This window comes from Temnothorax curvispinosus, unplaced genomic scaffold (genome assembly GCF_003070985.1).
Source record: "Temnothorax curvispinosus isolate PA1 unplaced genomic scaffold, ASM307098v1 QBEX01018401.1, whole genome shotgun sequence".
In the NCBI taxonomy this organism is placed as follows: domain Eukaryota; kingdom Metazoa; phylum Arthropoda; class Insecta; order Hymenoptera; family Formicidae; genus Temnothorax; species Temnothorax curvispinosus.
In genome coordinates, this window is record NW_020228181.1 from 1 (window position 1) to 12,685 (window position 12,685).

Consider the following 12,685-nt stretch of genomic DNA (forward strand, 5'->3'; position numbering starts at 1 on the left):
GTTGATATAAAAAAATCTAGATATAAAGAGTATATGACATACGTATGTGCATATATATCTGTGTATAAAAAATTAATTTTATGTATAAATTCTGTATATGAATAATTGAGAAAAGTAGCATTACGTTTATAGATTATTAGATTTAAATAGAGTATTACATTTATAATTGATCGAAAAGCAAATATGTTATTGGTACCACTAAACCAGTTTTTGTCCACGTTGTAGCGAATAAAACTTTAACGAGCCACCAGATCAAACCTAACAGAGAAGCTTGCAAGCCCAGATGAGCAATCATAAGTCTGGAACAAAAATGTATATCAATGACAACAAAGTCATTAACGTCGACTTATTCATATAATCACATAATCAAATATACGTACATTTTATCTTTGGAGCGTGCTTTCGGTAATGATTTCGGAGATTCGTTATGAAGATACGCTCTGACACCTTGTATCAAATCTGTAAAATAGTCGTTCCAGACTAACGATCTAATGTCGAGTATAAATATTTTTTGATCTTCTGGCGATAACGATTCGTGCAATTGCAGCAAACGCGGATTGTTAAATCTCCATTCTTGAAAGATAAATTTCTCAAGGCGCCCCAACGATTTATTAACGTTTGTATGCAAACGAACCAGACTGAAAAAAAAAGTAAAGAATATTTCAATTGTTCAAGAGGAACTTTGTGGCAAATCAGTGTTTTAGGTAAAATATTTAACCCTACATAGGACGGCCTCCGCATAATCTTGTGATTGCATCCAAAATGTAAGCGGGAATAAAATGAACGAAGATGGCCGAGATTCTAAATAAGAAGAGCGACGGTAGAAACTTGAGATATGGATACCAAACGGCGCTTCGTAACGGATACTTGTGTAAATAGGTGTTAATGTCCTTTTCTACGAGCTCCCACTTGAAAGCTTTACACGTGCTAGATGTGCAGTGGTACACTTTTAATCCTTTGTCGCTAAAATCACAGATTATATCAGAAAAGATAAATATTATAAATTATAATTCAAAGAAAGCGCGTGTGTTTTTTTATAAAGTAAAATATAGAATCAAATTTCTTTTTTTATCTTCAAAATTACCTGTCACGGTCGACATTGTAACCTGCGACAATCAGACTGTTTACTACTATATCTACTGGAATGTAATCGTAAACGAGATGCTTTGCAACTGGCAACCTTCTCACAATGCCCTTACTAGCGCCTAATATAAAACCCTGCGGTCCGTTCTTCGATATTGTCCATCCGGGAACTGGCTCTTTCCACGCTCCTATTACTAAATATGTAAAATTGTTTGAAGTATAGTCACATGTATACTAATGATCAGATAACTGTGTCGTAATTAAACGTAAACTCACTCATCGAAGGACGAACGATAGTCGATGGAAGGCCTCCATTTACTACTTCGTGCTCGGCCAAATGTTTGGTAAACGTATAAGGATTTGGATGATCGTTTAATATTTCTGGCGTTTTGGAATTTAAAGTAGCGTCATCCAGACTGTCGATCAGCTTGAGAAATGAATTCACGTCCGCTGGCGCAGGATACACTATCTCATCGACGTCGTGCAACACTGAATTAACGTACGCACTAGAGACATGAACTAGCGCCTAAAATGGCAAATGTTGAACAAAAACAATTGTAAAATAAAAATAAATAATTGTGCATAAAAATAAATAAATATACATAAAAAATACAGAGGTAAGTTAATTACGTAAATTAATTATCTCTTTAAAATACCGGTTTACCTTGAGATCCTTGATCTCTCGGCAGAGCTGAACAATCCTGCGAGTTCCTAACAAGTTAATATTTGTCGTGCTTCTTAGATCAGCTTCAAAGTCCAACGTAGCGGCTGAATGGAAAACTACTTCCGCTTTATTTATCAAGGTTGTTCGATCTTGCGAGGACAATCCCAAATTTTCTTCCCCAACGTCCCCAGCAACTGCGATTAGTTTCTTAAATAAATCGGTTTGCTTCTCCTCCTTTAATCTGTTAAAGACCTGTGTGAAAACGAATATAATTCAGTAAGCAGATTGTACACAATATGTCAACAGATAGAAAATTTGATCAAAAATTTCTAGCAAATTGGCATCAATTCGGTTCGTACTAAGCTCATGTTTCACTGGCAAAGCCATCTGATATAATTTGGCAGCAAATTGATGACAGAAATGTCAAACACAGATTCTGCTTTGCTAACGTCAAACTATGGCTCGGTTTCGATATTCACAGTTTTGAAAATCTGTAACATATACTACAAATTTTCAGCACTGGTAGTGAATATCGGAATGTAGCCTGTGTAACAAATATATCAAAATCTGCTTAATGTCTGCTATTAATCTGTTATTTCATTCAATCTGTATTTCATTGACAAACTGTTATATTTCTTTTTGCAAGCAAATCTGCTGCCAATCTGTCGTCATACTGCATTTTGCTTATTTTGTACGTTCCTATATCCCTTTTTCGTAGTCTTTTTGCAAAGTTCATAATAGACATTTCGTAGAAATCTGTTCTTTCGACAGCCTTGGCTGGGAGAATATAGGAGAACCGGATTCCACGGACGAGGTCTCGTGGTGTGCTACTTACTGAGTTTTTCGTCAATTCCTCCAATCTCTCCGCGATCTGCTTTCCCTTCTTCGGCCGCATCAGCAGGTAAATGTTCTTGATGTCCGGGCAGCATCGTAGGAGCTTCTCTATCAGGCAGACGCCGACGAAACCGGTGCCGCCGGTGATGAATACGTTCTTACCGTTGTAAAAGTCCGTTACGTGCGATGCCATTGTTAACGGTTTCGCACGTTGATTAACCAGGCACGGCAGGAGCGATTCCGTTGACGACGAGGAGTCAGCTTCTCACAGTCAGGAACGAACGATTCGATCGAATCTCAACCAAACTCAACTTACTCAACGGCTCAACACTCGCACTCTAATCGGAGCGAACGAGAAGCAGCGAGTAGCACCGCGTGCAATACAAACAACACGAGAATCGGTTATGCCAATGCCGTTACGCGTCGACTGCTCCGACTCCGGTGAACGACTCCAAGAGGGTCCAACTCTCCAACCAGTCCAGCCTGGCAGGAGTGGTATGTGGTATGGCTCCAACCAGTCCAGTCGACGTGCCACGCTGCAATCTGCGCCCGCGCCTTCGCGCATGGAGCGAGAATGCGGGAAACACAGAGAAATCATTAGTTCAAGAGCTTTTATTTTTTATTCACGTCTATTTCTTTCAATGCAGATTATATACTTTAATCTCGGTTTAACTTACTTTTTATCTCTTTCTAGTTCCAAGAATTAGAAAAAAAAAAGATAAAAGGTAAAGTTAAACCGAGATTAAAGTAAAATCTACGTTGGAGTAGAAATGGATATTAATTTCAATCAAATAACTCCGATTAACTTAATCGGATGATTAATTTACCAAATAATACGTGATTTATTTTATTAATAATTAAGATTGTTAATTTTTTGTTGTTTATATATGTCTACCATAATTTTTTGTCTATATAATATTAAATCGTAAGAAACTAATCATTTTATCCATGTTAATACAAATAAGTTGTAATCGTCGGCGTCGATCAATTTAACTGGCAAAATTATATTTTACAGCAAAATTTTCAACTATACAATTTATTTATAATTTAAAATCTTTTTTTCTATATAAAGGGACTACAGTACATACATCTAGGACAAGAAAAAGTAGGGTATTTTTTACCATTTCTTTAGTAAAAATTTTTTTTAATTAAAAAATCGTTATATAAATCTTAAATTATATACTTTTATGTATGAATTAACTGTAAGTTTTATTTAAAAATTAATAAAATTAAGGATGTGGCAATCATTTCCGTGAGGCGGTTTTTTCTAAAACAGCTTCCGCGATAACTAGAATATCTTTTTGATTTTTCTCTGAAACAAAAATAAATATTTTTTCTCAAAAACATGAAAAAACAGTGTTTAGCAAAAAAATCATCTATCTATATCGCCGTTTTGTAAAAAATCAATATTATTAAAATCGGTTACGTCAAGGACTAGTTCTTTCATCTTTTTGATAAAAAAAATTTATTTTTGTTTCAGACAAAAACCATCAATGAAGATATATATTCTGGTTTCTATGGAAACTGTTTAGAAAAAACCGCTTCACGGAAATGGCTGCCACATCCTTAATTTTATTAATTTTTAAATAAAATTTACAATTTTAATAGATAAAAATATATATAGTTTAAGATGTATATAATAATTTTTTAATAAAAAAATTTTTCACTAAAAAATGGTCAAAAATTACTTTTCTTAGTTCTAGATATATGTAGCTTCTTAAACAATAAAAAATTAATAATTCAATTCTATCTATGTGACAAAATAAAACAAGTATTGAAGACAAGTTAATTGACCATTAAATTAATCGAGGTTTGACCAAGGTAGCCTTAAAACGAACCGAACGATAAAAAAAGATCTTTACGATTTGTTACTTTTTAACAAAAAGAGCTGTATGTACAAGCAAAATTTGTTGTGTTTATATTGCATTGAGTTTGAAAAACATTTAAAGAAAAAGATCTTTTCTTTTTCTTCATGCACATGATTAGGTTTTATATACGATTAATTGAAACAAAAGTAGTTGAATATGCTTCTTACTTCATATAATTAAATATATATAGATATCTGTATCAGAATAGTTATTAAAAACACATAACTAAGAGACAGCGCTTTGAACAGCATTTTCCATTTTAATTGGTGGTTGTAAACTAGAATTAACTTTAATTAACTATAGAATTAATTAGATTTAACTGGGATAAAAAAATTAAAATTTTAAAGAATCGAGTTAATCAGGGTAGAAATGAAAAAGAGATGTGTTTCCTTTATACATTTTCTTTCTGTATTATAGAATTTCGTACAAACCCGTCTTTGATCCATTTAATCTAAAAACGCTAAAAAATATCATTTGACAAAAAGAAACACATCATATATAACTTCGCATACGAGTTTGTTGTACAATCAGCGATTCTAGGGTTATATACGGATTTGAATGTGAATCTTCGTATTAAAAAATAAAGTGTTTATTTCAATCTTTGCTTTTTCTTTTGATTTTATTAACATACTTAATTACAAATATATTTTTCAAACCTAAAATTTGAAGAAACTGCAAAAAATATTTTGAAATTTTTAACATTGATCAGTTAAAACATGTAATCGAATAAAGAAAATATATGATAAAGTATACTATAGTATCGGTCAAAAGTATTGCATCACTTATATAAAGAAAGACGTACATAAATGTTATAAAATTTTATTTTAGTGCTGTTATTTTATACTTTGATAGGAATACTTTGAGAAAAATAAAGATCTTAATAATTTTAATTGACGTTGAACATTTTTCATCAATAATAATTATTTATCGTCAACTAGATCATTAAGATCTTTGTTTTTTTCTCAAAATATTCCTATAATCAAAGTATAAAATAACAGTACTAAAATAAAATTTTATAACGTACTTTATGTACATTTTTTCTTCATTAAAGTAACGACGTCCTTTTCCATAAGCGATTCAATACTTTTGATCGGTACTGTATATATATATTAATAATTAATTACATCAAATTACATTAAAAACACGTTCAAGATTTTATAATAATTACTATTCAAATTAATTACGATATTCCCATGTAAATTGATTTCTCACTAAATTTTGCGTAATTTTTAAAGAAGTCTTATAAAGCCATTATTGTTCAGCAATAACCGATTGAAATTTATCTAAGCCATTCTGCTGATCGTCGTAATCCTGAGATTTCGCAAACTTTTATCGTGGAAGTCACGCGTCTCCGAGATGTTAAAGCATTTATGGTACTTGTTAGTCAATCGCGGCGTTCGGTCATTCTGTTGAAAGTGCTCGGTCTAAGATAAATAATGAGGTGCAAAATCTTTAAGTCGCGGACAATCTTTGCGATTCTCACAACGCACGATAGAGCTCATTTCTTCGAATAGCTGAAAAAAAAGAAACTACACTACGCCGCAATCTAAAGTACGTCTCAGGTCAGTTTTACTTTGCGCCGCGCAAGCATTTGCATGCGCGGCAATTTTCACTTCTTGCGTGCATTCGCAATACACGGAAGTGAAGCGTATATAAATCGAATTTACGACGGTGCACTTCTCATTAGCACTTTTTGCGATATGTGAAAAGTAAAAACATGATTTATTCAGCGTCTTTGTAAATAACACGAGCCCTCCGATAAGTGCATGTTCTTGCGGTGACGCACATTATAAAATTTATATATCTCTTGATATTTTTTTTTTAAAGCTTAATCTACATTATTCGACACGCAAATCTCATTACCTTATATACATTTCTCAGATATGTTTTAAAAATATCTTTTGCATCTTGCTTTTCATATACGTTTATTTCACGAAAAGACATATTTGTATCTGCATTATTAAGAGCAGTTTTATTATTTTTGTAATTTTTGTGCAATGGACTCACGATGGACCCGACACTCGCCAATAACATTTTCCGTGTTTTATTAAATTCTGTTGTATATTCAAGATCTTGAAGTTCCAAGAAAAAAGGTAACCGCGACTGCAATCAGACACTTTCACATTTAATAGCAGGTAATTGACTACTTTCGCCGTGTATATAACAGCGAGGTATTGACTGTAAAAGTATCATGTCGCTTTAAACCGGTAGATCGCTATACGATTTAACACAGAAACCTGATGAATTATTAAAGCTGCGCGATTATAAATTCAAGGATTCTTGAACTTATTGTTGCGGAGAAAAACGATGTGACGATTAACATAATTATCTCGTAATAATGAAATGGTCATATCGATCTCACTTTACATGATTTATAACACGCATGAGAATTCAGGACACAATTTTACGTGCCGTAATACGAAAATCAGAATTATACTTACACGTATAACGTATATATGTGTGCACGTACATACAAACACAGCGTATAAAATTATATATAGAATTCTATATTAAAATAAAAAGAGAAATAAAATATAGGAGATTGATATATAAACGTTGTAAAAAATTCCAGGTTGATTTATCGTTTAGATTTAAACACAAACCCAACCATTTGCATTTTTAAATATTAACTCTAAGCAATCTGTAATTTGCATCCGATTTTAGGATATACAATAAATCCCGAATGTAAGACGATAGCTAAAATTAAGACTTGACTCCAGCTTGCAGAATACACGTATTAATAGTATTAACTTTAATTACTTATTTTAATTATTTCAATTAGTTTAATTTAATTAATTCAATTTTAACTATTTTGTTTGAATTGTAATTATAATTGTCTCACCAACTGATGAGTCAAGTTTTTCCTCTTAATCACATAAATATCTTGCACTTTGATTTGCAAACAAACAAATAACACACGTGAAATTGATTTGATAAGATATAATTATCTGAAGCGATAATAATCGTTTGAATGATGATTACGAACGAGAAATGGCTGCTGGTATACGTAAACCTGTGACGACAGAGAGATTTTAAAAATAGCATTGTACAATGATTAACATAATGCATTTCAAGATTGTGACGATGCATTGATTTATAGCTTACAATTAAGTCGGGTATTTGATGCTGGAATGCTCGTATATGTCGTGTGTCGGCTTTTTCATAACGATTTGTGACGCGAGGTACGAGTGGTAATGAAGTTTGTGTTTAAAGTAAGCATTCGACCGTGGCCGACGTTATGTTTGACGTATGACAATGTACGCGAGGCAAATTGCATGCAAATAAATGCGAAATCTCTCGCAAAAACGAGGCACGTTAAAAGGATTGTACGACGTGCGCCGCTTTACCGAACGTCTAAGATAAACGTACAGTTGTTTTAGTACTTTAAATGTAAAAAGTCCAGAATGGCGGATACAATATATGGCGAATGCGAACAATAAAATATCTTCGAAGTCTCTAATGAAAGATTCGCGTTGACACGGTTTTAAGATTAAAAAGATATATGAGGATTATAAAGATATTATATACAATGCAACTTATAAAAACAAAATAAAAAATATAACAACACGTATGTACACATTGCTGAAAATTATGCAGTAAAATCCAAAACTCTCGGTAATTATATTTAATTATTCTTTTTATATAATTTTTTCTATATATATGGAGAGGTAAAAACCACAGTGGTGTAAGTAAAATTTTTAAAAATATTTTCTTGTGTGCATAGATGCAATCTGTAGAATACATAAATTGCATCGCAATTGCGGTTTTTACCCCTCCATATACGGATTATAAGATTATACAAGGGGAAAAAATATTATATATATAATATATAAAATTTAAACGGCATTTACAAATATCAGCCAGTAAAACATTCCTGAGACCAAGAGATTCGAGGATTTTATTTATATTTGTACCTTTTACATTTATTTACCTTATACATAAATATTGTTAAAAATTTGCATTACCAGAATCGCATTACAATCGCCACATGAAGATAACGACTGCGCGCCATATCAAACTTTTCATACTTAAAACTTTCGGATCTTATCAAACAAGTATATCTTTTAACATTTAAATATATTATCATAAAATATAAAAAGATATTGCGTGATAAACAATCACAGTATTGTTTCGTTAAAGTTTAAAAACAATCTCTTTAAAATTTAAGCAATTTTCTTTAAAATAAGCTTTGCTTGTCTAAAATAATTATTTTTTAAATACAAAAACATGTATAAATTTACATAATTATATTTTTCTTGAGGTGCAATATATATATTATCCCATTGGACAAACTGGGATATGTCTGGTATCATATTATTATACACATAGAACTGCAAATTATGGCACATTCGATTTTATGGATTCCAAGTTCAGGGGCCCTATATTCTCGAATCGTTTTCATGAAACTCGCATGCGAAATTCAATGCTTTTCAAATAGAAAGTCGCATACGAAAACCATTAGGGCAGGCTCGAGAATACAGTCCCAGATACGACAACTTATTAATAACATACGTGCAGTATTATTATCAATTTTGTCGTATCATGCCAGATTCGTAGAATGATCACTTTAACAATACCATCTGTAGATATATACGGACATTTATTTCGACTATTCCACCGACGAGATATTATTATCAATCCTGGATAGTCCGCAGTCCGCAGGTAATTATAAAGATCGATATATTATCGATTGTTGATGTAATGGGATTCCTTACAAAACTTCTTTATTAATGTTCAAAACTTTTCTTAAAAGTAATTTATTCAAACACGCAACATATGTATAGAAATATATTATTTCACTTTTAATTAATAATAATTGTTTATTAATAACACTTTTCTTATTACAGTGTACATTTTCTTGTTAAAATATATATATGAAAATCAAAATTTAGTTTAAATAATCTTTGGCATCAATATTGTGCAGCATAAATTTACTAACAGCGCTAAAAAAATAAAACATTTAAAGAACACAACGTGAGAATTATAGTATTCCATTTAAATGTTTAAAACGGTAAAACAAATATACCAGATTTGTTGCTCTCTGTTGAGATATCAGATTGTTACAAACTCATGAAGGATCACACACTTTAGTTCAATTATCGGCCGCTTGGTGCCTATCACCTTGTATCTTTGCAATTATTTAAGTTTTTTGTAAAATTTATGTTATGGATTTATATTAGAATTTATAATATTTTAGTAAAAAATCTTGCAAATAATTGGATAACTTTAATTCTTCATTCAATGTTAACTATAGTTAATAAAACCTATAGGTTTTATTATTCAATTTAATTTCACTATTAGCTTCATTTCGGAAAAATGAAATTAACAAAAAGTTTCCTTAGTTCTCGATAGCGATTGTTTTGTTATGATTCTTATAACAAAAAATAAAGCACAAATAAATGCTTTGGATCCTATAAGGCATACCTCATGGTCCGATCTTGTACTCAAGATCGTTCTCGTCATACTCGAAATGTCGTATGGTCATTTTATTTGCTGGGGATGGTAGTCTTAAGACTGTCCAGACATTCGGAGTATACGCTCGGACTGTGAATATTGTTCCTAAGGATCTGGTAGTTTGATACTGGTCAGAAAATAGTACCTTTACCTTTATCTTTACCTGCACATTTATAAGACTGATTATTTTATAAATCGTAAAAGACTGACTAGCTCCTAGTTCGATAAATCGTGATTTAGTTAATCTGCATGACTTAGCCCTATACTTGCGGTCTAACCAAAAGTACACTGCCTTAGGAAACCATTTCTTTATTCAGTTTTTACTGTAATATGCATTGTGTGAAACAAATACAAAGCGGTGATAAAATTCAAACGAAATCAAACAGCATTGCGATTATGTATTGTGGTTGAATCGATTATGTATCGTTCACAATTGGACATATAGATATTGGTCAAAATTCTATGTCGGTACCGACCATTTGTGCATTGATCACAATTGAATTTAATCTCGATTGTCCTCAATTGCAATACTATACTGCTTTGATTCCGTTTGCACTTTACCACCACTATGTATTCGCTAGTCCACTATGCATATTACAGTAAAAATCGAGTGAAGAAGCAGTTTTCTTTTTCCATTTAAGGGTTGTTCCACTTTCAGATAAACTATCTGGTAACTTATATGATGGATAAATGTCTGTAGAGCGTTGTTCCATTTCTCGGTAAAATTTAACTTTCTGGTAAATGGCCACTATCGACAGATAAATTACACGGTACTTTGGGTACCGTGTAAGCCACTTATCTGACAGATAAATGCGTAGTGGGATTAGAAATCATACCCCGTCAGCGGGAGATGCGCCAGCGCTGGTGTATCTGACGTTTCACGCATTTGACGTTTCACGAACCAGGATTATGCAAAAATCAATTTCTTTATGGTGACGAAGATGATAACAAAGAATCTGATGAAAAATATATACATATAGTGGTGCTTTGCAAGCGATATACAGTTCGTCCACGTCCAGATTTATTTAACGAATATGATAATATAGAATTTGTATAGGATTAATAACCGTGGAACAACGCTCACTAAATAGCTGGTAAACTACCCGGTAAGATTTATCCTATACGTAGTAATCTGTCGAGTAAGCCGAGATTTATCGAAAGGTGGAACAACCGGCCCTAAATACAGTATATCTTCCGCGTCTTTCACATAGTATATCCGCCATGTCTTCCACATAGTTTAATACAGAGTCGAGTAATGGTTTAGGGTTTAGGTTTAGGAAATTATGCTTACAGTATGAATTCTGCTTACTTAACTGAACAGGTAACGTTGACTACTTTTTTTTTAAACTGTATTTTTTTATTTTTTTTAACATTAGTTATAATAATCCGGACAGCCGAATCTATTGAGAACAGATTTTGAAAGTGTCTGGTGCAAATTGTCGATAGAATATCAGCAGAAATGTAAAAAATACTGTCAAAAATCAAATGCAATTGCGAACAACTAGAGATTATCAAACAACTACGTTCCTGAGCCATGTGCGAACAACAGCCTCCTGCTCGAAACTCCACTCTTTCAGTCGGTCACCCATCCTGCAAGTAATAATCGCGCCCAATCTAACGTAAAAAAAATAAAAATTTTTTACAAATGGCTTTTGTAAAAAAAATAATCAACGTTACTGGTTCAGTGAGTACAATATACTTCTAACTTTTAAGCATCTAAACCTAAACCATCCCCCGACTCCATTAATCCTACATCTAAATTAATTGACAGATAGGTAATTGACTATGTTTTACTGACACACAAGAATACTGTGCACAGTTTTTTTGCGCCAGTAAAACATAGTCAATTATCCATCAATTATCTTTTTGCTCATTCGGTTTCTTTCTGCATTGTGTGTACATGTGGACAAATATAAATTTATATGGTCTATTGTGCAGGAGTAAAGTGTGACTGTAAAAATTTTCAACTACAAATATGTTTATCCCTCCAAAACTGGCATCTTATCCCAATGCCTGGATAAGATACCTGTAATGGAAAAAGAGGATGTAAGTAGGTACTGTGAGAAACGTGAAATTGTGAGAAAGCACTCAATAAATAAAATGTAATATATACATATACAAAAACATAGCGATTTATTTTTAACAATAAACTTTAACTATTAACATTTGGTAAACATAAAAGTTGCTTTTTATATAAATACATTATTTCAATGCCGGAATATAGCACATCTTAGATTTTTCAAATAATTGCAGATAAAACCATTTTTATGCGGGTTCATAGCTTTTTTTTTTATCAAGACTTTTAACTTTCTAGAGCTCGGAAGATCACTTGAATCATCAGTTCTTTTTGACATAGTCACAACTGAACTTTATTTATTGCAATATTAATTACAATAGAACAATTAAATAATATAAGCTCTCTGTAAACAACAAGAATATTATGAATAGTTTTTTAAACAACTCTACTTGAAGGTACCGAAAAAAATTGATTCGTACTGGATCAAGTTTTTTTTCTCATCTCTAATATAGTAATTTTTGATATTCCTAATGATCATACAATACAAAACAAGAAATTGTTTTTGAAGATCCCGTGGAAGCAAAAAAAAACGCTCCTATTAACCTTCTTTCTTTTCTTCAACATCGTATATTCATATACTCAACTCTGGTAATACGCTTAACAATAAATATGTTAAAACTCGTTAAAAGTAATTTGTGGTTCAGTCGTATATATATATATATGCGCTATTCCGCTGCTTATAAATAATTTTTCGAGATTTCTGTG

At 32.0% G+C, this 12,685-nt stretch overlaps 1 protein-coding gene across 1 annotated transcript; it reads right to left on the reverse strand.

Moving 5' to 3' along the window:
• Positions 1–3,114, reverse strand: LOC112468360 (putative fatty acyl-CoA reductase CG8306). Its single transcript, XM_025037494.1, has 7 exons — positions 2,583–3,114; positions 1,748–1,999; positions 1,360–1,609; positions 1,085–1,277; positions 724–963; positions 381–638; positions 1–299 (listed from the first exon to the last, which is right to left on the reverse strand). The coding sequence occupies exons 1-7, from the start codon at positions 2,772–2,774 to the stop codon at positions 161–163; spliced, it is 1,524 nt and encodes a 507-aa protein (XP_024893262.1). The 5' UTR covers positions 2,775–3,114; the 3' UTR covers positions 1–160.
• Between the last annotated feature and the right edge of the window lie 9,571 nt (positions 3,115–12,685).

Coding starts and splice junctions, on each gene's coding strand:
- LOC112468360 (XM_025037494.1), bottom strand. CDS start 2,774: ATGGCATCGCACGTAACGGACTTTTACAACGGTAAGAACGTATTCATC. Junction 1,610..1,747: donor GAGAGATCAAGGATCTCAAG/GTAAACCGGTAT, acceptor TTGCCATTTTAG/GCGCTAGTTCATGTCTCTAG. Junction 1,278..1,359: donor TATCGTTCGTCCTTCGATGA/GTGAGTTTACGT, acceptor TTACATATTTAG/TAATAGGAGCGTGGAAAGAG.